The sequence below is a fragment of the Sinocyclocheilus anshuiensis genome, unplaced genomic scaffold (assembly GCF_001515605.1).
Source record: "Sinocyclocheilus anshuiensis isolate Anshui unplaced genomic scaffold, SAMN03320099.WGS_v1.1 scaffold914, whole genome shotgun sequence".
NCBI classification, from domain to species: Eukaryota; Metazoa; Chordata; class Actinopteri; order Cypriniformes; family Cyprinidae; genus Sinocyclocheilus; species Sinocyclocheilus anshuiensis.
Window position 1 is genome coordinate 2,822 of NW_015539870.1, and position 21,965 is coordinate 24,786.

At 37.4% G+C, this 21,965-nt stretch overlaps 1 protein-coding gene across 6 annotated transcripts in view; it reads right to left on the reverse strand.

Moving 5' to 3' along the window:
• Positions 1-4,569: 4,569 nt before the first annotated feature.
• LOC107685050 (clustered mitochondria protein homolog) overlaps positions 4,570-21,965 on the reverse strand; it is a 25,687-nt gene continuing 8,291 nt past the window's right edge. For 2 of the 6 annotated variants that reach the window (XM_016481489.1, XM_016481492.1), the window contains exons 2-26: positions 19,024-19,058; positions 18,874-18,984; positions 18,617-18,788; positions 18,175-18,318; positions 17,959-18,086; positions 17,713-17,867; positions 16,690-16,815; positions 15,942-16,089; positions 15,760-15,852; positions 14,978-15,672; positions 13,802-14,244; positions 12,726-12,827; positions 12,531-12,631; positions 12,190-12,342; positions 12,025-12,087; positions 10,248-10,492; positions 10,077-10,161; positions 9,835-9,988; positions 9,614-9,753; positions 8,319-8,399; positions 8,068-8,193; positions 7,750-7,871; positions 7,567-7,660; positions 7,043-7,177; positions 6,831-6,945 (exon numbers count right to left, since the gene is read on the reverse strand). In XM_016481489.1, coding sequence (XP_016336975.1) covers positions 6,868-6,945; positions 7,043-7,177; positions 7,567-7,660; positions 7,750-7,871; positions 8,068-8,193; positions 8,319-8,399; positions 9,614-9,753; positions 9,835-9,988; positions 10,077-10,161; positions 10,248-10,492; positions 12,025-12,087; positions 12,190-12,342; positions 12,531-12,631; positions 12,726-12,827; positions 13,802-14,244; positions 14,978-15,672; positions 15,760-15,852; positions 15,942-16,089; positions 16,690-16,815; positions 17,713-17,867; positions 17,959-18,086; positions 18,175-18,318; positions 18,617-18,788; positions 18,874-18,984; positions 19,024-19,058 — 3,929 coding nt within the window. In that variant the 3' untranslated portion in view covers positions 6,831-6,867. Of the gene's footprint in view, positions 6,157-6,830; positions 6,946-7,042; positions 7,178-7,566; positions 7,661-7,749; positions 7,872-8,067; positions 8,194-8,318; positions 8,400-9,613; positions 9,754-9,834; positions 9,989-10,076; positions 10,162-10,247; positions 10,493-12,024; positions 12,088-12,189; positions 12,343-12,530; positions 12,632-12,725; positions 12,828-13,801; positions 14,245-14,977; positions 15,673-15,759; positions 15,853-15,941; positions 16,090-16,689; positions 16,816-17,712; positions 17,868-17,958; positions 18,087-18,174; positions 18,319-18,616; positions 18,789-18,873; positions 19,059-21,965 lie in introns of those variants that run through there. The other 4 variants (XM_016481488.1, XM_016481491.1, XM_016481493.1 and 1 more) reach the window with 3 other exon arrangements.

Sequence of the window (21,965 nt, forward strand, 5' to 3'; positions counted from 1 at the left end):
AAAGACCTACGCTGAGCACTAACAAGAGCATGTGATTAAGACAAAAAATGAAAAAGAAATCTAGCATCATCTGCTGTATTCTGGTCTTCACTGTTTGTTTATCAGTATAAAGCTAATTAAGAGATATTCAACAAGGACCTAGACTAGATAGATTAATAGAACACAAATGTTGATTGATAGAAGTGTAATTTGTTACCAGCATTTCCCATGCATCTTGAACCCAAAAACAGTCCTGCAAGTCTGTCATTTCAATAGTTTCTTTAGCTTAAGACAGATGGCAAAAGGAAACATCCCTCTTCGTGGAATTGTGCAAGCTGGTAAAGACAGCCGGCCAATAAAGCTTGGACTAAAAATCACTTTTCTCATTCCCTTGATGGAATTGCCATGATTACCATCACAGTACATTTCCACTACAAGAATGCTGAGTAGCAGCTCATCTGAATGGCAGAGAGTTTAAAAGATCAGAAGACGTGAGCTGAATTTCACTAACTTGAGATCATAATGTAGCAGCACATTATTATAAAGCATGATGTGTCATGCCATGTGAAATTAATATTTCTGAGTGAAACTATTAATATAGACACTGCTATTCAAAACCCTGGGGGCTGTAAGATTTTTTTTTTTTTTAATAAATTAATAAATTTTATTCAGCAAGAATGCATTCAATAGATCAAATGTGACAGTAAAGACATTTATAATTTTACAAAAGATCTTTTATTTCAAACAAATGTTCTTTCTAATGTCCTATTCAAAGAGTTCAGAAAAAAAATGTATCATGGTTTCCACAAAAATATTAAGCAGCACAAATGTTTTCAACATTGATAATAAAGGTTTCCTGAGCACCAAAACGGCACATTAGAAGGATTTCTAAAGGATCATGCAATTGCTGAAATTCAACTATGCCAAAACAGGAATAATGTACATTTTAATATATATTCAAATAAAAAACTGGTATTTAACCTGCATCATCATCTTTACTATATTTTGATCAAACAAATGCAGACTTTATGAGAATTAAGGCATCTTTACACAGCTGACTGCTCTATGCCTGCTCAAAATGCTGCATTAAAGCCAGACTAAATTATGCCTGCTCAGACACACCTCAGCTCCCAGTGACAAAGTATACAGTCGTACTTGGAGTGTAAAGGCATTTAAGCCACCTCCAAGCAGCATTACACAGTCTGTGTAAAGACACCTAAATGCCACCTCGGATGCACTTCTGTGCCATCTTTGCAATGTAAATTTGGCATAAGAGACTTTAATGTTACCAGCATTCAAAAAGTCTTAATGTATATAAATTACGCTGTTCAGTGAATCCAATCTATAACATGCTTGCAATCATCAGCAACCATCCATGACGCCTGTCAAACAACTAGAGGGAGTGTACAGCAAACTTGGCACAATATCTTAAACCATAATGATTAGAGAACGTCCAAAGCACACAAGGTACCACATTTATTCAAAGCATTCACACTTTGATAAGCAACATGCACAAGCTTGCCTTTTCAGCATGTTTACATTTGCATGCAAGATGCTGTTAGTTATGCAGTGAGCAGTCATTAAATTAGTACATTAATTGCTGTATACATCGTTGGGCTGGAAAGACGGCCACATTTACTGCAGTGATAATCACATCACATCGTGACAGATCATCAGAGTTCCAACGATCAGAGAAGTATCGGGTCTGCAAGCAAAGAATCAGCTGACCTACATATGAGACCAGCTCGTTCCTAATGACAGCATATTTTATATGCAAACGAGCTAAATAACTGTCAAAAACCTCGGTTATGTTTCATAACCTTGAAGTAAACGAACAAATATGCTGTCCAGGTCGAGCCATCGTGGTGTTTTGAGAAACAACCAAGTTGTTTGATTATTTTGAAGCTCGTTTGAATACTAAACATGTCAGGTTACTACTTATTGATTATATCTAACTCCAAATATGCTGTCTAGGTTAGAAGTTCACTAGGTTTTGAAACACAGCCCTCATTATCCTTATTCTCAACCGGTATGCTGCAAACAATGACCATTTGAATGATTTAATTTTTCTGTATTTACCCAAACGGAACTGCACACGGCAAGGTCAGCCTTGAATGTAACATGTACAGATGATAAAATAGAGGTATGTGTTGACACGGGCGTTAGCCAACTGTTGCTAGCTAACATGACATTGATGAAACGACGTGTTGAATTGCCGACAACATACACCTCTAACGAACCACAAAAACTACAGACCGGAGCGGGATAATTTCGTATATTTATAGCGATAACGTTCACAGAATACACACCCGTGGTGCCGTCGATATATTCACGACTAAAGGAGAAAAAAACAAGCTGAAGTATTTCTCCAACGGCCGCGTCCGCCATTTTGAGACACGGAGAAAAGGATGCGCAAAAATTACAGCTACAACAACACTTCGACCGGCGATTTTTATCTAACATAACCGTAAAGAGAGACACAAATGGGCTGGTCTTACCCTACACAGTCAGCACTGAATGTTATTCCTCAGAAGACGCTGGTATGGAACGAAATAGGTGTTGTTTTAGTGTTGAAAAGAGGGCTGAAGTCTCGGGGTCTGCCTCCTTGCTGCGCCGCATTCGCCTCTACATACAGTCTGACTCTACACGGCACGGGAGCGCGCATGGGCTGACTTCAGCAGGCAGAGGCGCGCGCGCCCTTCAACCTCACACCCTCCTTTCAAATACTGTGGGCGTTTCTTGAATAAATATTCACCTCAACACCTAGTATTGCAGATAACTTCAAAAACGGACCGTGAAAAATTATTTCTCACATGAGCCACATCAATGACTTTAATCTGGGTACAATCAGAGCGCATGATCAGCTGGAGTCAAAACAACACCTGTGTCATGCTCATGTCAGGTGCACAAACCAGTTTACATTTTTCAGGCTTTGAGTGAACTTTTTAGTCACCTGAAGCAAAATATTTATGTCTATTAGTTGTTATAGTCTTCATCAAGTTCATACACATAACTAAAAACGTTAGTGCCTCTAAAACTGTAGACAATGAGTACATTTGTTAACTCTTTGAAAACAAAGTGTAAATGTTTTGTTTAGACACAGTATAGACAATATTTAAATGAATGTAATCACATGTTGTTTTCTAGTTTCTTTATTCATTTTAATACAAAAGGATAATCGGACCAAAAATAATTAGACTGTTTAGAAGAATTTACATTACGGTACCACTCATTAAAGAAACCAAAACAGACACACGAAGGGCATGACAAATATTTCATGTCAAAAACAGGAGAATCACAAAAAAATAAAGAAAGAAAGAAATCCACAGATATACACTTTGTATACATAGAATACAAAATGATATGTTTGTTCAACACCAGATGCCATTGAGACTGAGCACTGTATATTGCTCTATGTATATATTAGAGCAAATGTAACAATGTGCTGCAGACTGAGGGTAACGGGTGTCTTAATTGTGATATTTAAATTACGAGTGTTTAAATGGGCAAAAATTACTTTTTTAAATGTCCAATCGCTTTTTTTTTCCCTGACGATTTTAAAATTAAAAAATTAAATTTCTTTGTCTTTTCACACAGAAACAATTCACATTTGTGATTAAACTGTGATTTGAAGAATATTATGAATATTATACCCAGGAAGACATTCAAGACACTTCAAATTAAAGATTATAATCCAAAAAGAAAAATTAACAAAAATAACTATTTTATTTCTGCGTCTTTGTTGTCAATAAAACCCAAACCTTTCTAAAAATACTACACCTCTAGATTACATCATATTGGTTTGTCATGCAAGCAGTTATTGAAATCTTGAATTGACATGTTGCTTTGCTACATAACATGAACACATTTTTGAACATGAACACAGATTTGGTGAATATTATTATGAAAATGACCTTTTGTGGTTAAATTTAAAACACTGTTTGAATCCACTGGTTTGTTCACTATGAGATGTGCAACTATGGAAGCTTGACTATATTCAATTGAGATCATATTTAACATTCTTAACTGCAGATTGGTTACTTATTTTTTTTTATATACCAAAGCCCAGGAGAAACCCGAGGTTAAGTGCCTGGCTCAAGGACAAATTAGAAACAGGATTTTCTCATTAACCCTTCAGTTCAAAGGTCACGCTTACTCGACATTGAACTTGTGATGCATCTGTTACAAACTTAGAACTTTAACCGCTAAGCTATCACCATCACCAAAAATACTTAAGATCCTATTGAACTCCAGATTCAAACCTAGTTCATGTATTCTAATGCAATACATCAAAAATTTAGTTTATGTCCATTATGAGAGTTAATATATTGACTACAGCACACCCATGTGGCACCTAAGGGTACTGAAGTAGATTTTCAATGATTTCTGTCCAACATCCAAGCTTTCTGATTGCAAAATCCATCAATAAGTGATTAAGCAGATATAAAAGAAATACAGTTGCCCAATCTTTTGACTTATATAAGCTTAAACAGGCTCAAATCTCACACATAATTACATATTGTTCATAAATATCAATTACCAGTTACATCGCTTTTTCCCCACCAATTTTCATAGACAAACCAATTTTTAAAAACTGTAATTTTTGTTTTATAGGGAAATACAACCAAGCTAGCAGTTTTGTTGCATCCATGTGCATAATCCAAGGTGCACTTAGTTCCAGCATATTGCTTCATACAGTTTTGAGCACAACATTTGCAGGACACACACAGTACAGCATGTACACAAGCAAACACATCATCCTTGATCTTTTTTTTTTTTGGTAAGTTACAGCGAAGCAGCCCATCTTATTCCTCTTTTGGTGGTCCTATATGAGACCACACAAAAGCCCGGCACTGGAAAGTGCAAAAAATACCTCTAGGGAGGAACAAAACATGAGTCTCACGAGTTCCTGAACATTGTGCTAAAATATTCTGGAGAAAATACCGATCAGATCTTGAAAACCACAATATTAGTAGCACATTTTCACCATCATCATCTTAACAGGTTGCACGAGTCCATCTGTTATCAATGATGTATGTATAAAAATATCATCATATTGTTCTGTTGCAGCAGCTTTGGAGGAATCCTCTGAATCCGTTTCTGCGCCAGCATGGACAACCATAAAGAGACATACATACATAAACATGCACACATACACACTTTTAAAGTGAAAAAGAGTTAACACAACAGTCTAATTCAAGCTGGACATTTCAAATCAGTATTTCAATCAAAATGAATCAAGTACCTGTCTAATCCCAATGACAAAGCTTTATACAGCTTCCCAATGTATTTCTATAAAACAGACATGGCTTAAATTAACGTTTACATGAAAGATCAAATGGCTTCTCATGTTCTTTTACAAAAAGATTCCTTGTTTTACAGACGCCACCGATCTAAAATGATTGGTTGAGAACTCGCATCTGTAAAGTTGCATCGATCCGGTTTTGTCTAAAGGCAGCAGCCAAGGCGAGCACAGAAAAAACGTATGGGACACAATACTAACATTCGGTCCTGAGACTAGACCTATAGAGTTTACATTCTTAAGCCCAAGATTCTTGTATGTCTATCTCTGTTGAACTGAACGGTGAACATCTCTCTTCTGGTGCGCAGTGTAGCAATCACCTGAGTTTCAGATAGGGAGGTGTGTTTTTAGGATCTCTCTACACACGTGGGTTGGTTGGGGACGGATTGTGGTTATCCTGGGCTCAGATGAGAAGGAAAGAGATGGGATGATGGATGGATAAGGCTCTGGTATAAAATGTCATGGTCATCCTTGGTCATCTCCAGCCTCATCTGTGCAAACTCACATTCTGCTTCCTCTGGTAGACCTCGAGGGCTCGTGTTGTTGAATTGCACATGTAAAACTGCTTTCATTCTCTTTATAGCTACAAACTACACTCTGTACATTTTTCTGTACTGTCTCCTGTTCCTGGTTCTCCCCACCCCATTATATTCAAAGTGAATTGGTTAGATTAGACAGCTCAGTTCTCAGGTCCACAGGTTCAAACAGATGGCTGCTGCATCGTGTCCTCCTCGTATGGAGAGGGGCTGCATGGATGGAGTTGTTAATCATCCACAGGCAGCTTGTCATCCAGCTCTAACTGCTGTTCCTCGATTTTCCCAGAATTCTGCATCAGCTGCCGTCTCTGCACCTCGGCCTTCAGATTCTCCAGGTTACTTATATTAATATTTAAACTATAATATACTGTTGATGAAAAAAATACCACTGCAAGATATTTATTAACAAAGTTGGGAAATGTGTATGTAGAGAAGAACAGAATTAATAGAATATGGAATAGAATAATAGAATAGAAAAATTATATTATATTATAATACAATATATGTAGGTAATACTTCATTATAAGTATATAAAGTATTAACCACATATATTATTAATAAATCAGGCTTGTATTTGTATATAAACATTATTTTGTCTTTAATTGCAAGAGTTTGTAAGACACATTATAAGCAGATTAACCTATTTATGCAATATGCAATTCTATATCTTTGCATATTATACTACATACAACATCTAACCTAATATAATCTAATATATAAACATTTTTTTTTATTTTTTTTTTTAAAGTAGCTAATTCTTCATTATCTAAGCCCAGGTTTTCACATTAATTGCTTAAAAAGGACAGTTAATTCCCATATCGTGTTTTGGTTATACTGGTGAATATTTTATGTGTTTACTAATTAAAAAAAAAAACAAAATGGTTGGTTAAAGTTCAAAGGTTTTTGTCAAATAAACTGACATGCCATGCCAATCCTGGTAAAATGAAACATTCAATTAAAGAACTGACATGACAAAATATTTAATAGACATATTTAACCAAAAGACAAAAAATATAACTTTGGCTAAAACAAAATGGTGTAAACCTTTGCTCACCTGAGGGGAATAAAGATGATGCCATTGATGATATTAAGCTGTTCCAGAACACTGGCCATGCTTGGTGCCGTAAACTACAGAGACAAACAGAGAGAAACAAAATAAGCCATCAAGACACATCCTGGCAAGATCATGTAACAACATTTTCAGGGCAGCTGAGGTGTGACTGACCTTGAGAGGCATTATGCTAGCGTTGGATCCGTTCTTGTAGATCTCATTCATGGTTCTCTGTAGAGCCACAGCCTGCTGCGTGAGGTACTTCAGGTACTCTGAGCTCTCCTTCGTCTTCTCATGAGCTTCACCAACCTTAAACACAAGTACATTGTGTTTGCATTAACACTTATACTATTCTATACGTTAGTGTACTACGACCTCCTTATTAAAATCAGCCTTGTATTTATATATAAAGCCTTTGTATTTGTATATTTCACGGGTAAAATCCAGTCATTTCAATGGGAATACACGCAATCAGAAATTTTGTGTGAGGGTGAAACATTCTCCAAAACAGATTTCGCATGGGGTTCAAGTTGGTCACATGAATTCGCCACACTGACCAACAGAAGATTCTCGATTTGAAAGTGACTTCATACATCGTCGCACTATTGACAACAGTAACTTAATGTATCATTAAACATTTTAGCAGGTTCAATCCACACTGAATAGCAAATCCAATATACATGAATGGTTGGTTGTACCTGGTTCTTGTATATGGTATAACCCTCCTTCTCATGCTGCAGGGCAGAGCGGAACTCAGCCTTGCTCTCATATACTCTGGCCACCAGGTGATGACTGCAGAAGAACAGAGATGAATGTTACTACTTATTTTGACTGCATACGACACCAATGATTTGAACTAGTGTGTAGTCAGGTGTATGTACCTGAGAGCTACTTTCAGGGATCGTGGGCCATGGTATTTGGAATTGATGGCCAGGGCGTTTTCCAGGAACCGCAGAGACAGGTCATACTCCATCACACCATGAAGCACCAGACCAATATTACTCTACGTCAGAGAGAAAGATCACAGTGAGAGGTTGGCTTTGTGCCACAAGCCTCAACTTAAGTGACTACAGGAATTCAATTTCCTCTCGTCAGCCTTTCAGGGTTTACGTCAACGTGATAGTCAGTGATACTCAGTACACTCTGTTTAGTTCTTTGCAAAACTAAGGATGAGTATAGGTTCTGCACCAAAGGCTTACATCGAGCAGAGCCATTTCTGGATGGTCCTCCCCACACACCACGAGCATGAGGTAGCGAGCGCGGTACAGCAGCTTCAGGGCAGTGGACAGGTGGCCATTGGCAAAGCAGTACAGAGCTAAGTGCATCTGTGGAGAAGATTTACAGTTCACAGAAACTAGTTTGAAGTTCATTTAGTATATTCATTTGTAGTTTATAGTAGAATATTTGTACAATTTCTGAGCAGGCAGCAGAAAATGATGTAGATGCTTACATATTCTTGAATAGTGTTGGGGTGTTCAATACCCAGCACTCTCTCACTCATCAGGACAGCCTTCTGCTGATTGCTCAGAGCCTTGAAAAGAGGGGGGAAAATCTTGTGATGAAATAAATGGTAGTATGGAAATTATACAGTGAGGAGGAAAAAAATATATATATGTATATAATGTATGCTGAGGACTTGTTGGCTGATTTTTTTAATATAATTAAATTTAGTTGTTTAATGTTTTAGCAACTAGTCTCAAGGATATATTTATTTGATCAAAAAATACTGTCAAATTTACAGTAAAACCGTAATACTGTAAAATATTGTAGTAATTTAAAATAACGGTTTTCTGTTTGAATATATTTTAATAAAAATGTATTCATATGATGAAAAGCTGAATTTTCAGCAGCCATTACTCCAGTCTTCATTGTCATCATTCTAATATGCTGATTTGCTACTCAAGAAACATTACTTGTTATTATCAATGTTGAAAACAGTTGTGCTGCTTAATATTTTTGTGGAAGCTGTGACTTTTTTTTTTTCTTTTTTTTTAGAATTCTTTGAATACAAAATTAGAAAGAGCATTTATTTGAAATTAAAAAAAAAACTTTTGTAAAATTATGTCTTTAATGTCATATTTGATCTATTGAATGCATTCTTTCTGAATAAAAGCATTAATTTCCTTTTTTTTTATCTTATAGCCCTCAGTCTATTGAATAGCAGTGTCTACATATATTAATTTCTCTACAAAAACATTAATTAATTTCAGTGTCTGGAATGACACGTCATGCTTTATAATAATGTGCTGCTACACTGTAATTTCAAGTTAGTGATAATCAGCTCACGTCTTCTGATCTTTAAACTCTCTAACATTCAGATGAGCGGTTACTCAGCATTCTTGTAGTGAAAATGTATTGTGATCCGGTAATCATGGCAATTCCTTCAAGGGAATGAGAAAAGTGATCATTAGTCCAAGCTTTACTGGCCGACTGTCTTGTTCCGCTTAATATTTTTGTGGAAACCTTGATTCATTTTTTTAAGATTCATAGAAAGTTCAAGAGAAGAGCATTTAGAAAAAGGAAATTTGAAAATTAATCACTTTCTGTGCTGTGTCCGTGCTGAACAAAAACGTATTAATTTCTTGAAAAAAAAAAACAAATCTTACTGGCACCAGACTTCTGAACAATAGCATACATTCGTCAAACCAATAATTTAGCTAAAGCATAAGATCAAAAGGTTTTTTAAATAATTAGAAACAAATTTAGTCACTTGTAACCAAACATTTGACTGTTTTTAGGATGTACCTCAGGATGATCACCCATGATGTAGTTGAGTCGGGCCAGAAGGCGCAGACAGGCACAGATCTCCACATGCATGGCTCCATACACATTGTTGAAGAGGTTCAAGGCCTCGTTGATGAGCTCACAGCCCTCCTTTAGGAAGCCTTTGAACAGAGCACACATCAATCAGCATTCCAAAACCATCTTATGGGAAATTTCATTGATAGGGATGTGTTTTAATGTACCTTGCTGAACCTTGGCCTGCCCGCTTTGGAAAAAATGGAAGGCATCAGAGGCTTTGGGGTTGACGTGCTTAACGACGGGGAAGATGTTCAGGATGTCCTCCTCGGTGAAGGCCGGCTTATGGCGACTGTCGAAGTTGTACTCCTTTATCAAGATCTGCAGGGGAAGCACAAAGGAAAGCCTTGTCGATACAGGCCTTACGAAGCACCTGAGTGACAAGAAGCGATATCGATAAGAGCACTACCTGAACGCCTGTCTTGAGTGATATCTCCCTCAGCAGGGTGATCTTCTGCAAGCCATACTTCTCCACTGCTTGGTCCACACTTTCACTGTGAAACATAAAAGCACAACACCATTAGTCCTTGGACACACCAGGTTAATGAAATGCTTGGAGTTTGTTTGAACTAGTTCTCACCATTGTAGACTGAAGTGATAGTAGCTCTGTGCCTCAGAGTTAATGTTCTTCCACAGCTCACTAGGTGTCAGACTGGCCCATGTTGTGTTGTCCCCTCCACCAGGGACCCGGTTACGTCTCTTACGGCTCTTTCTGCGGGACACCAGCTCATCCGCAGGGAGGTGAGCCACGGCATCTGGGAAAGAGCTCAAGAGGCAGTTCAGGAAGTGGCTCACGGCAGCGGATAAAGCAGTGAGCTCCACACCCTGCAAATCACAAGCACAAACATTAACAAAGGTTAATGCCTCTATTAAAACAATCAACAGCTACTAAAAAGGAAAAGTACAAAGGTATTGCCAATGTTTTCTTTTTGGAAGTGTTGGCTATACAACCATCGAAATAATACCATGGTAAATAGATATGGGAATCATTCATTTCCATAGTAAGGTACACCAGGTTTGGGTCAGTAAGAAAGATTTTTTTTTTTTTCAGCAAGGATGCATTAAATTGATCAAAAGTGACAGTAAATACATTTATAATATTTAAAACATTTATAATATTAATTTCAAATGAATGCTGTTCTTTTGAACTTCCTATTCATTAAAGGATCCTGAAAATACTGTTTCAGTTTCCACAAAATATTAAGCAGCACAATGGTTTTAAACATTGATAATAGTAAGAAATGTTTCTTGAGCACCAAATCAGCATATTAGCATTATTTCTGAAGGATCATGTGACACTGAAGACTGGAGTAATTGCTGCTGAAAATTTAGCTTTAAAGTCCCCCTGTAGTCAAAAATGTTATCCTTTAAAACTAATATTTGATCATCAAAATTACATATTTAAATGTTTTTGTTTTGAAAATAATTTTCTCATGCCTTAAAATAGCTTGAATGCAACTCTACACCCTTGCCTCATTTACTATACGCGGATATATGAATACGCAAATTAGCCCCGCCTCCACTCAGTCACACCAGCCAGCGCCTCCTGATCCACTAACTGAACTGTAGTAAACGCGATACAATGGCAATGGCAAGTGGAAATATTGGTTTAATTAAGCCATATGTGTTTGAACCAGAAATAAGCTGGTATGCTCAACGTAAGCAAGGAGACTGATGGCTAACTTCGTGAGGTAACATTATCTGTTTGCGCTAGTTTGTACACGGATAATGACTGATAAAACTGTTTTACCTAGCGGACAACTACAGTGGATACTGTAACATTCGTTACATTTACTTACTTGACGAACTTTTACCGGATTAACCTGGCTGCCTTCTCACTAGACCCTCTGCTTTGCAGCACAGTTAATGATATGCTAAAGATAGGATCCCTTGACGCGATTGGTTATTGAATTTTGAGACATAGCAAAAAAAAAGAGGCTGTTTCAAACCGTTTCTGTAACTGCCTTTGGGAAACTACAGTTTTAAGGAGAAAATACTCAGTAATTGTGTTGATAAATGGATTGGCACATGGTTTGTCTAAAAGCATATTAAAAACACCACATAGACAAACAAACAACATAAAAAAACTTGATTTTCACCACAGGGGGACTTTAAATAATAACAATAATTAATAACAGCTTTAAATAATAATAAAAATACCTTTAAATTAATTAAAAAATAAATAAATAAAATTATCTTTAATTGTTTTTACTGTATTTTTGATTAAATGTAGTCTTGGTGAGCATAAGAAGCTTCTTTCAAGAACAACAACAACAACAAATCTTACTGACCCTAAACTTTTGATTGGTTGCGTGTATGTACCATTGCATTGCTGTCAATTTATAGTAGTAACTTACCTGAAGATATGTTTTGAAGATATGCTTTGCACATCTGGTGATCAGCTCACTGATTCCAATTCTCTACATGTACAAACGCAACTAATTAAATACATAGTCTTTATTATAATGTTAAAAATAAAGCACAAAATATTTTTGTAATATATAAATTGATCCTTTGCTTACGTAGATATGTTCAATTTGTGCTTTTGCAGGCATGTTTTCCACAAACTCCAGCACAGTACCAAGATAACGCACATTAATGCCACGCTGATGAAGGGCTTCTGTCATCGTTGCTCCATCCATAGGCAAAGAGCTGTGATCTAAACAGTCTTTTACCTGTGAATATTATTCATACATTTAAATATTTACTGAAAAGTTGGTTCGATTATCATATTTCTGTAGCCGTCATTTTATAATAGCGATAAGCCACGAGGCAGTGCATTAGAATGACTCTACCACAGCCACTCATGGATTATTACATTTTCTAATGGTTAATAAACCTATGTGAGAACGCAGTGACTCACAAAAGAGGGGATCTGGCAGGACACTAGGAAGGCTGCAGCATCTTTGAGAAGCTGCTTCTGTTTCTGGATGTCATCAGTGCTGTCATCAGGGAAGCGAACGCCTGTAAGTGATGGATGAGGTCATGTGACCAACACTGCCTATATTGTCAAAAAGACAAATCACAATCCACATACAAAATATAATGTCTTCCATACCTGGAGAGAAGATATCTGGGTTGAAGCGAATGTCGAAAGAGGTGTTGCTGATGGAGCCCACAGCTTTACAGGCGTTGAGGACCACCTCTCGACTTTTGGGGTCTGTGAAAATGTTCCACAAAAAGTCCAAATTAATTCTAGCTAACAACTACTAAATAACCACCTCCACCATAAAAAGTAGAATATATAATAAAAAAACAACAACACATAATCAACTAGCAATAAAATAACAAAATAATTGATTATCATGATATGGTGTTTGGTTGAGTCAGGGGTTTTCAAACTGGGTCCAGGGAAGAGTTACTACTAATAAAAAATAATACTTAGAATATTAACAATAACAATAATAATCATTATTATTATCATTGGTAACTAGTACAAATAAAAAGTAAAATATGTAAATATTTATTTTAAATAAATATTTATATTTTATTTTTTAATGTAATAATAATTAATAATACAAATAACAAAAATATGATATATATATATATATATAAATAAATCATTTTGTACTCCATTTATACTGAGAGAGATTTCAAATTATGAAGACAACAAAATTTAATAATTTCATATTTTAAAGTCCTTCACATGGAAAAGTTTGAAAACCCCTGGGTTTAATTATTCGCATTTAGGATAAGATTATAGGACTACCATCACCACAAGTTAATCCTACGCACAATAAATTAATTTATTTTTTAATACAAAAATATAGGTTTTCTAATAACACCACAAAGACAGATTAGAAGGGAAAGTGTTGCCGGGTGCAAGATGTCTGGGTAAAAACCTGAAGTCCCCACACAGTGGAGCCAGATTATTACAAAGCCAATATAGGAGACACATGTCTCCTTCAATGAGCCTCAGAGAGAACAGGAGCAAACAGCACAGAGGAGAGATGCACTGAAAGAACACAGATAGCAAATGAAAAAGACAACAGCAGGACATCTAATGAGTTGATGACAGAACTCATATGGAGCTAAGATGAGAAAAAGCACAAAAAAAAAATTATGTGTGCATGTCTCTGCCAGCTCTTGCTCTCGTTTCCTCTCATGCTCTTTTCGGTCGCTCACAGGACGTACCAATACCGGATCCATCTTCTGCTGCTAAGGACTCAGCCAGCTCTTTAGCTTGGGCAAGTCCAGGAATATTTTCATCAGCTTCCTTACCCTCCAAGGGACTATCACACCCTCCATTCTGCCTCTCTGCAGCTGAAGGCTCATGAGTACCACTAGTGTTTGCTGTAGGAACCGCGGATTTCAGATCTGCTGGGGCTTCCTGGTTTTCAGGAGCAGAGCTTTCAGACACAGTCATTGCCTCTGCGTCATCAAGGGTCAGAGTGGATTCAGAGGAAGTTGGGGAGGTTGGCGTGCCGTCGGGAACCTTCTCAGATGCTTCAAGAGCCTGAGGTTTGCTTTCAGACTCCGCATCTGCAGTGCTTGTGTCATGCAGGGCTGCAGTCTTGTCTTTGTTTGCTTTCTGCTGCATTAGCTGGAGTGCTGCCATCTTCATGAAGAGGAGATATCTGAGGCACAAGAGGATGAGATGTTTAGACCAGTCAACAAACTAGCCTTCAGGACTTTCAGAGAAGATTCATTTAATTTAAGAGAAGTAATAGTTACTACTATTAATAATTACTATTATTAGTTTTTTATTAGTGTATTTTATTAGTAGTAACTATTACAAAAACAAAACTAAAATATATGTAAATATTTATTTTAAATACATATTTAATTATTATTTATGCAAATATTATTTTGAATACGTATATTACATATGTTTTACATTTAATTTTTTGTAATAGTTACTAATAAAAAATTACAAATAATAAACAATAATTATGACAATAAAATGAATAATTATAATTATTATTACTATTATTATAAAAAAATATTTAAGATATCCATTTCTTAATCAATAACAACCTTATGGAGCACAAAAATCCATGACAAAGACCTTGACTAGTTTTGTAAACACATTGCCCTCCTACATATTCAAAGAACTGCTTATGATTCAAACAAAGACCTATTTGTGATTGACAGCAATGATAACATCCTAAAATGCTGGTTTGTTTCTTTTACAAAGCTATCATATGGCTTCAGAAGACTTTGAATATACAGATTCAGTCATATGAACTACTTTTATGGTGTCTTTTTGGAACCTGAAATCCACTGCTAGTATATAAATCCTTCATTAGACAACAAGAGTAACTTTACTCAGATTTGAATGAGCACGTTTATCAAGTAGCAGGAACACACCTGTGCTCTACAAAGGCCTCAATGAGCTCCTGGCGCAAGCAAGCCAGGCGATGGCGATGCTGGCGGGGGAAACCCAGCTTCTGGCTCTCAGGGGCGAGCTCTTCGCCCTCCACCGGCAGGAAATTGAGGTCAGGTGGGAAGGTGCGCAAAAGGTCCAGGATGTAATGGCGGCCATCGTTGCCAATGATACCCTTACACTCCACAGAGGAGCAAAGCTCTACAGCGGTGTCTTTCTCATTGAGCACAGCGTGGTGCTGCACCTTCAGTGGGCGGCTGGTCTTCTCCAGAAGCTCCAGATACTTGGGGTGGGACGCTACGGTCTTCCCAAAGTCAATGGAGCCATAGATGACGCTCTGCTCCTGTTCCCGCTCCAAGATGCCAGGAATGATGGACTGTGCGGTTACACGGTAACCTCTGTAGTCCACCACCACGGTGCCCAGGGTGTAGAGCCCCTCCACGTCCACGGCACTGTATGCCCTCACCCCATTCAGGTCGTTGGTGGGGGCAGCATGGGCAGCAGCGTCTCCGCCCAGCTCTCTGTAGTGGTCACGTACATCAAAACCCAAGCTGAAGAAAATGTTGTTCCAGATGAACATCTGCATGCGCGTCTCTTCTCCAGGGTTGATCGCCATTACATTGCCATCGATCACCGCCATTGCGCCACGCGTTGCCGCAGCAGCAAAGTCGCTATGAACCTATGAAACAGAAGCGACTTTGTGAGCTTCACACTGTTGATCAAATGAAACCGTAATTGTTCTAAAGCTAGTGTTTGGTATGTTCACCTTGAATATGGCTCGTTCTCTCAGCAGGCGCTCAGGGAGGTTCTTACGAGAAAGTTCTCTTGTTGTCTGGAGCTCCTCGTTCCAGTCTCTAGTCTATCACAGAATACAAAGAAACTTTAATAGCACTATTTAAAAAAACAAAGTCCACCGAAAATTGAAGGAAGAATGACTTTAGGACATACTTGGCCAGGTATATGCTCCTCGTAACCCAGACGGGAGGTGTAGGCATCCTCTGCTCTCACACAGTCCATGGCATGATCGCTCTGTGGTGCGGTCCAGCTGTACACTTGGAAGGGAGTGGCTATTCTCTCAAATGGATGTCTTTGAACCCTGATGCAAGATCCACAATCATTATCAAACAAAAAAAAAAAGATAATACGATAACAGAATGAAGACCAGAAAAAGTCTCTAAAACTGTCACACAAAAATGTAGTCCAGTTATTCTCAACTAGGGAGTATTTATTTAAATATTTAAGTATTTAAATTAATAAATTATAATTAATATTTTAAAATAATCTAACAAGCTAAAAACATACAATTAAGATGTAAACTGAACTTTTTTTTTTTTTTTTTAAGAACATACAGTTCTGGAATTACAAAATAAATTTAAATCATAACTACTCCCAGTTTCTGTTAATAAAAAAATTTGAAAGCCAGCAGCTTTGTTTTATATTTACAGCAGATTTCGTTAAAGGCCAACTTACAAAAAAGTAAGTTGGCATACTGCGGCTCCTAGATATCCTTTTATCTCACTCCTGAGTAGGATGTTAAAACTAAGTGCAAATGTGGCCTAGCGGAGATAAAATGTGCCACGATTCCTTAAGCAGGCTAGAGCCGGTTGCTTCAAAAGGAGTTCTTTATCAGTCTAATTCACCTCTCAATTTTAGTGGGAGGTGAACTAAATATGTATTAACAATAATAGTGTAATACCTCTTCTTTTGCTGAGCAGTGAAGTTCTTCTTGAAGGCAGCGCTTATCTGGCTCAGTAGTTCCACTAGAGAGTGGCTGAGGAAGCTGGGGTTGGCTGGCTTGGGGTTGAAGGTATAAGTAGTGGACCTGCAATAATTATTTTCATGTTATGACCAATTACAGAAAAGACTGGTATTACATTTCTGTACTATTTTGAGATTTGCTAAACATTACATTTAAGAGTGTTGTTAAATTATTACTGTTTTTACAATTTAACTAAGTGGCATTAGACTTAACAGCAAAGGTCATCTGAGTGCAAAAATAGGGGAAAATAGAACAAACAATTCAAAAAAATTTTAAATGCTGTTTAGGCTATCAGTTTACCTGTTATTATGCAAAAATAGCTGACAATGGAATGCCACACTAACCAGTCAGAATGAAGTATTCTAGAGAGCATTATAGAGTGCAATAGTGCTCGTTCACTTTTTCAGCGACCATGGTTTCAAACTATTTTTCACAATAATTTTTCCCAAAAGGATTTAAAAAAAGTTCAAGAGTTATAAACAATGAACCAAACCAAACAGTTACAAGGTGAATCAACATTAGAAACACTGATTTGAAGCAGGAAAGTATTTGAAAATTAGACAAAGGGTAGACAGGGTACTTGATGTTACTACGATTAATTGATGATCAAAAATGATGCATAAATATAAATCTACTGATTTAAAGGATGTTACTTTAAATTTATTGCAAAAAAACAAAGCTACAGAGGTCATAGCTAATGTAGTTTTTCCATGAGGAATTCCACTGTTAAACATGATTATTATAATATTGCATTGAAACAATGCAGACTAATGGCTTCAACAAAAGCATAAACCATCCATTAACAACCTAGCTTTTAAAGCTTTAGAATTTTTCATTAAAAATCAATTACCTTGTGGACCAAATGAATGGCACCAGAAATGGTGCGCTCTATAACTGACCACAGAAAGCCAGCCTGAGAAATCAGAATCAAGTACTCTAGAGACCAGTGCAATCACTTACTGATTGAGGTAGAATCCGCGGGTGGAGGCAGTGATGCTGACGTGTCTGTCCTCAACAGTCACGATGTACAGATACATGAGGTCTCCGTGCATCTTCCTGTTGCCAGGCGGTGGGTTCCAGCCACTCATAGTCAAGACCTTCAGGCACTGCATTGGCTGCAGACAGAGGACAAGACGAAAGTAAACAAACATCTCAAAACAAAAGCAAGACATCATTAAAGAGTCAAAATCTGTAATCTGCTCTCACCTTCCAGTCTTTGTTCTGTGGCTGAAGGGGAACTAAAGGATGCTCTTTGCTGCCTGGCAGAATGTGTTCAGGTGGTGTGCAATCAATCTGCTCAAGTTCATTGCCCTTCTTTTTGCGTTTCCCAGTATCTGCGTAGGTAAGAACAAACAGGTCACTGAATACTAGCCGTCAACCTTCTAGAAACAACTTAAGACTCTCAATCTTGCTGTCACAGACCTCCAAGGTCTCCATCTGTGAAGACACTGAGGAACGAGAGGGAGTTGCAGTCCACTCCATTATAAGCGTCTGATGGATCTAGGCTCTTCAGCAGGTCTCTGATGTGACGGACGTGAATGCGAGCTTCACGTACTGTGTAGGGCTCTACAGGAAGAAAACAAAAACATTAAATACTCACTACCTTCAAATAAGACAATCAATTAATCGATTATTTGTTGACCTCAAAACTGTAAAATGCGTCTATTGCAGTGGCATATATTCACCGGCATGACAGGATGTGCAAATGTGCAAGTGCTACTCAAAGATATAAATTTTAAGTTTATATCTCACAATTGTGACTTTTTTTCTCAGAATTGCGAGATATAGATCTCTTATCGACAATGAATCGATCGTCGATTATTGGTTGACATCCCTACTTGAGATGGAAGGTGTTGAATTGTACCTTCGACCACTTTAAGAAGGGAGCCTTCCTGCAGGCCTTCAATGGACTTGAGCTCGGCAAAGTTGTCGAGTACATTGCCGTCGAGCTGCAAGGAGAAGCAGGTGCGGTGGCAGGTGTCCTCGCGGTCCATCAGAACTTGGTGGATCTCTTGCACCATCTCTTGTGGTGACACCTGAGCAGGAACCACAGATTTTGTTACAATATTTTGTTACAAACGTCTCTGTGTAATGAGAAGTCAGCGTAAGATAAAGACTCACCTGAAGGTCAAAGGGTTCAGCTCCTGGTGCTTGGATCTTCACAGTGAAGCCAGTGTCTTGAATTACAATCACTTCCTGTTCGTTAGCATCCTCTGCGTCGGCACTGCCGTCCTGCTTGGAGTCGGCCTCCTCAGCCTGATCATGACCGGCTACTCCATTCATCACTACGGTGTCACCACGGTGCCCTGTGGGTAGAAAAATGTAAAAAAAAAAAAACATTTTTTACATTAAAGTATATAAACTTTTTTTTTTTTTTTTACAAATAAAGATTCATAAAACAGTTTCAAACTGGCCTGTGATTAGTGATTTGAATCAGACTCACTTGGTCAGTTAATTACTCACAGTAGTTACTGAGCTCAAGAGTCATTTATGTCCGACTTTTAAAAAAGATTCCTGGTTCTGAAATGTTTAATTTTAGGAAGCCAATGGCTTCCTAGTAATTTTGTTTAACCCAAAGCACTGATTAATTGGTTTGTACAGTCAAAATTAAACATTCCAAAACAGTGTTGTTAGAGTTAACTAAACATAAAATGTAAATTTTCAGTAATTTAAAGCTGAAACTAAATATAAATATTAAATGAAAAACTTTAGAAAACTAAAGACAAAAATTGGCAACTGAAGTAAGTTACTGAATTACTAAGACTGAAACAAAAATAAATTAAAGCTAAACAGAAATATTAAAAACTACCAAAAAAATAACAAAAACATAAAATAACTAAAACAAAATTAAATTAAAATGAAAACTTAAAATATAAAAAAGCAAATTTGAGTAATAATAATACTATAATAGTATATAAATATTTTTAAAATAACATTGTTTCAATAAAAGTTCTATTAGTTGATCATCATAATAATTTGTAACAGCCCTCTACTCACAATACAGACCTCACTAATCACTTAGCTTGTCGTTTAGCAGGTACTGCTTAGCCTGAAGGAGTTGCTTCAAGGCTAGTGGATTTTTACAACTAGGTCAGCCAACTAGCACAGCGGTCAGCTTCTGAGGGCCTGTGACACTTCACACACTGTACACAATACAGCTCCCACAGCGCAATGCCGAGCTGCCATGGAGATCTCCACGGCAACAGTTTAAGTCCTGGGTCTCGGGGGGCAATCATTCCCGACAAGCTCGCCGAATGAATGCTGCCGGACCAGTGCTGGTTCAATATCATCTGACTCAATTGTCTGAGGAGGTCCCGTCTGCCTTACTGATTGATTCACTCGCACAAATCTGCTGAGGCTGCATGTTTTGCTACACATTGAATTGAATAAGAAGACAAAGACTTGAAATTCTTGCCAAGGCAGGCATGTTTTCAGATGCCACAGCTGTCTCGGCCGTAACTCTCAGCTAAAATACACTGTTTGCTTTAGAAAACTGCAGCATGTCCTTGGCTCTCCTCAATGGTCACGGCTATAGCAACAAGCAGCTGGTCTCACACTTCAGACACCGAGGACCACTGGGGAGGCAGATCAAACAGATTTCACAACAGAGGCTTCAAAAAGCCCCAATCCCCATTTACAATCACTTAAAAACACGATTTAAGTATTATACACTTATGCCTAAGAGTAAATGACATGTAATGAGTAACCTCTTGTCACTGTGTAAAAGGAATGTGGAGGTTGAGCTTCCCTTCAGTAAGTTACAGCAGTCATCATAAGTTTAAAGTGAAACTGACTGTGTTTCTTCAGACCTAACGCCACCATATGGTTATTTTATCTTGCTCTAAATTTAATGTTTACACAGATCTCCCCCAAATCCAATCCAAATCTAATCACAAGCATTAGGACAGGTGGTGGAAGCCTATTGGTTAACTATAGGAGCTGTTACTTATTGCAGGGGAATTCTGTAAATGGTGTAAAGTATACAAGCATTTTGACCAAAAAAAAAAAAAACGTATCTGATACATGGCAAACATGACAAAAAGTTCAAATATTGTCACAGATTCATGTAAAAAGCATCACAATTTGAGGTTATTTACTAGTCATTTTATTTAATCTTATTTTTGATTTTAGATTCAGTGTTACTTCAGTATCATTCAGATTCTATTATAGTTCTTATTAATATTTTGAATGATATATTTTATTTTTATATTTTCTGTTTTCAATTTAGATTTAACATTTTTGTGATTTTGTTGTGTAATTTTGTTTTTAAATGTTTCATACATTTTTCCTTCATTTTTTTTAGTACATTAAACAAATGAAAGTTAAACTAAATTAAACCGAAAATGTCTTAGTTATGTTTTAGGTAAAGGGGTGGTTGATTGCGATTTCACTTTTTTAATGTTAGTTTGTGTGTAATGTTGCTGTTTGAGCATAAACAATATCTGCAAAGTTACGAAGCTGAAAGTTCAACGCAAACGGAGATATCGTCTTTTAAAATTCTGGCAGTTTAATGCCTACAAAAACGGCTGGTAGGGACTACAACAAGTTACTTCCCGGGTTTGTGACTTAAACCCAGATAAACCCCGCCCTCGGGAAAAGGCAGCAAAGGGGGTGAGGCCATGCTGCGCTGCTTTAGAGAAGAGGAAGAGAAAACTACGAGGTGCATGTAAAAATCTATTAATTTATGAATCGCGATTCTGTCTTCTAACGATTCTAATGGATTCACAAGTTTCAAAATCAATGTTCTAAAGCAGCGGTTCTTAATACTGTTCCTCGCGTCCCCTGCTCTGCACACGCTCTGCATCTCTCTCGCTCTCTTTCAGCTCAGCTCCAACAATGAACTGTTCCAATTATACACTTATTTTCACATAGCTATGAGAAGCGTTAAACATGGACGCACGTGCAGTTGCCGTACTGTATTAAAGCTTTTAATCAGGATAAAACCGTATATCAAAAGCTAACATAAGCAGTATCATTTACAAATAACAGCATATCTAAAAGTATTGAGACAACAACAAACATAAAACATAGGCCTACCATTAAAAACCTTGCTTGCACAGGTTCTGCACGATCCTCTTCAATAATATCCTCTGCTTCTCAATCGGGCTCAAACTGATAAGCGATATTAACGATGTCGTTGTTTACAATATAACCGGAGCACATGCCTCTGAGGTGAGGGGCGGGACATTTAGACGCGCACTAGAGGCGGTTTC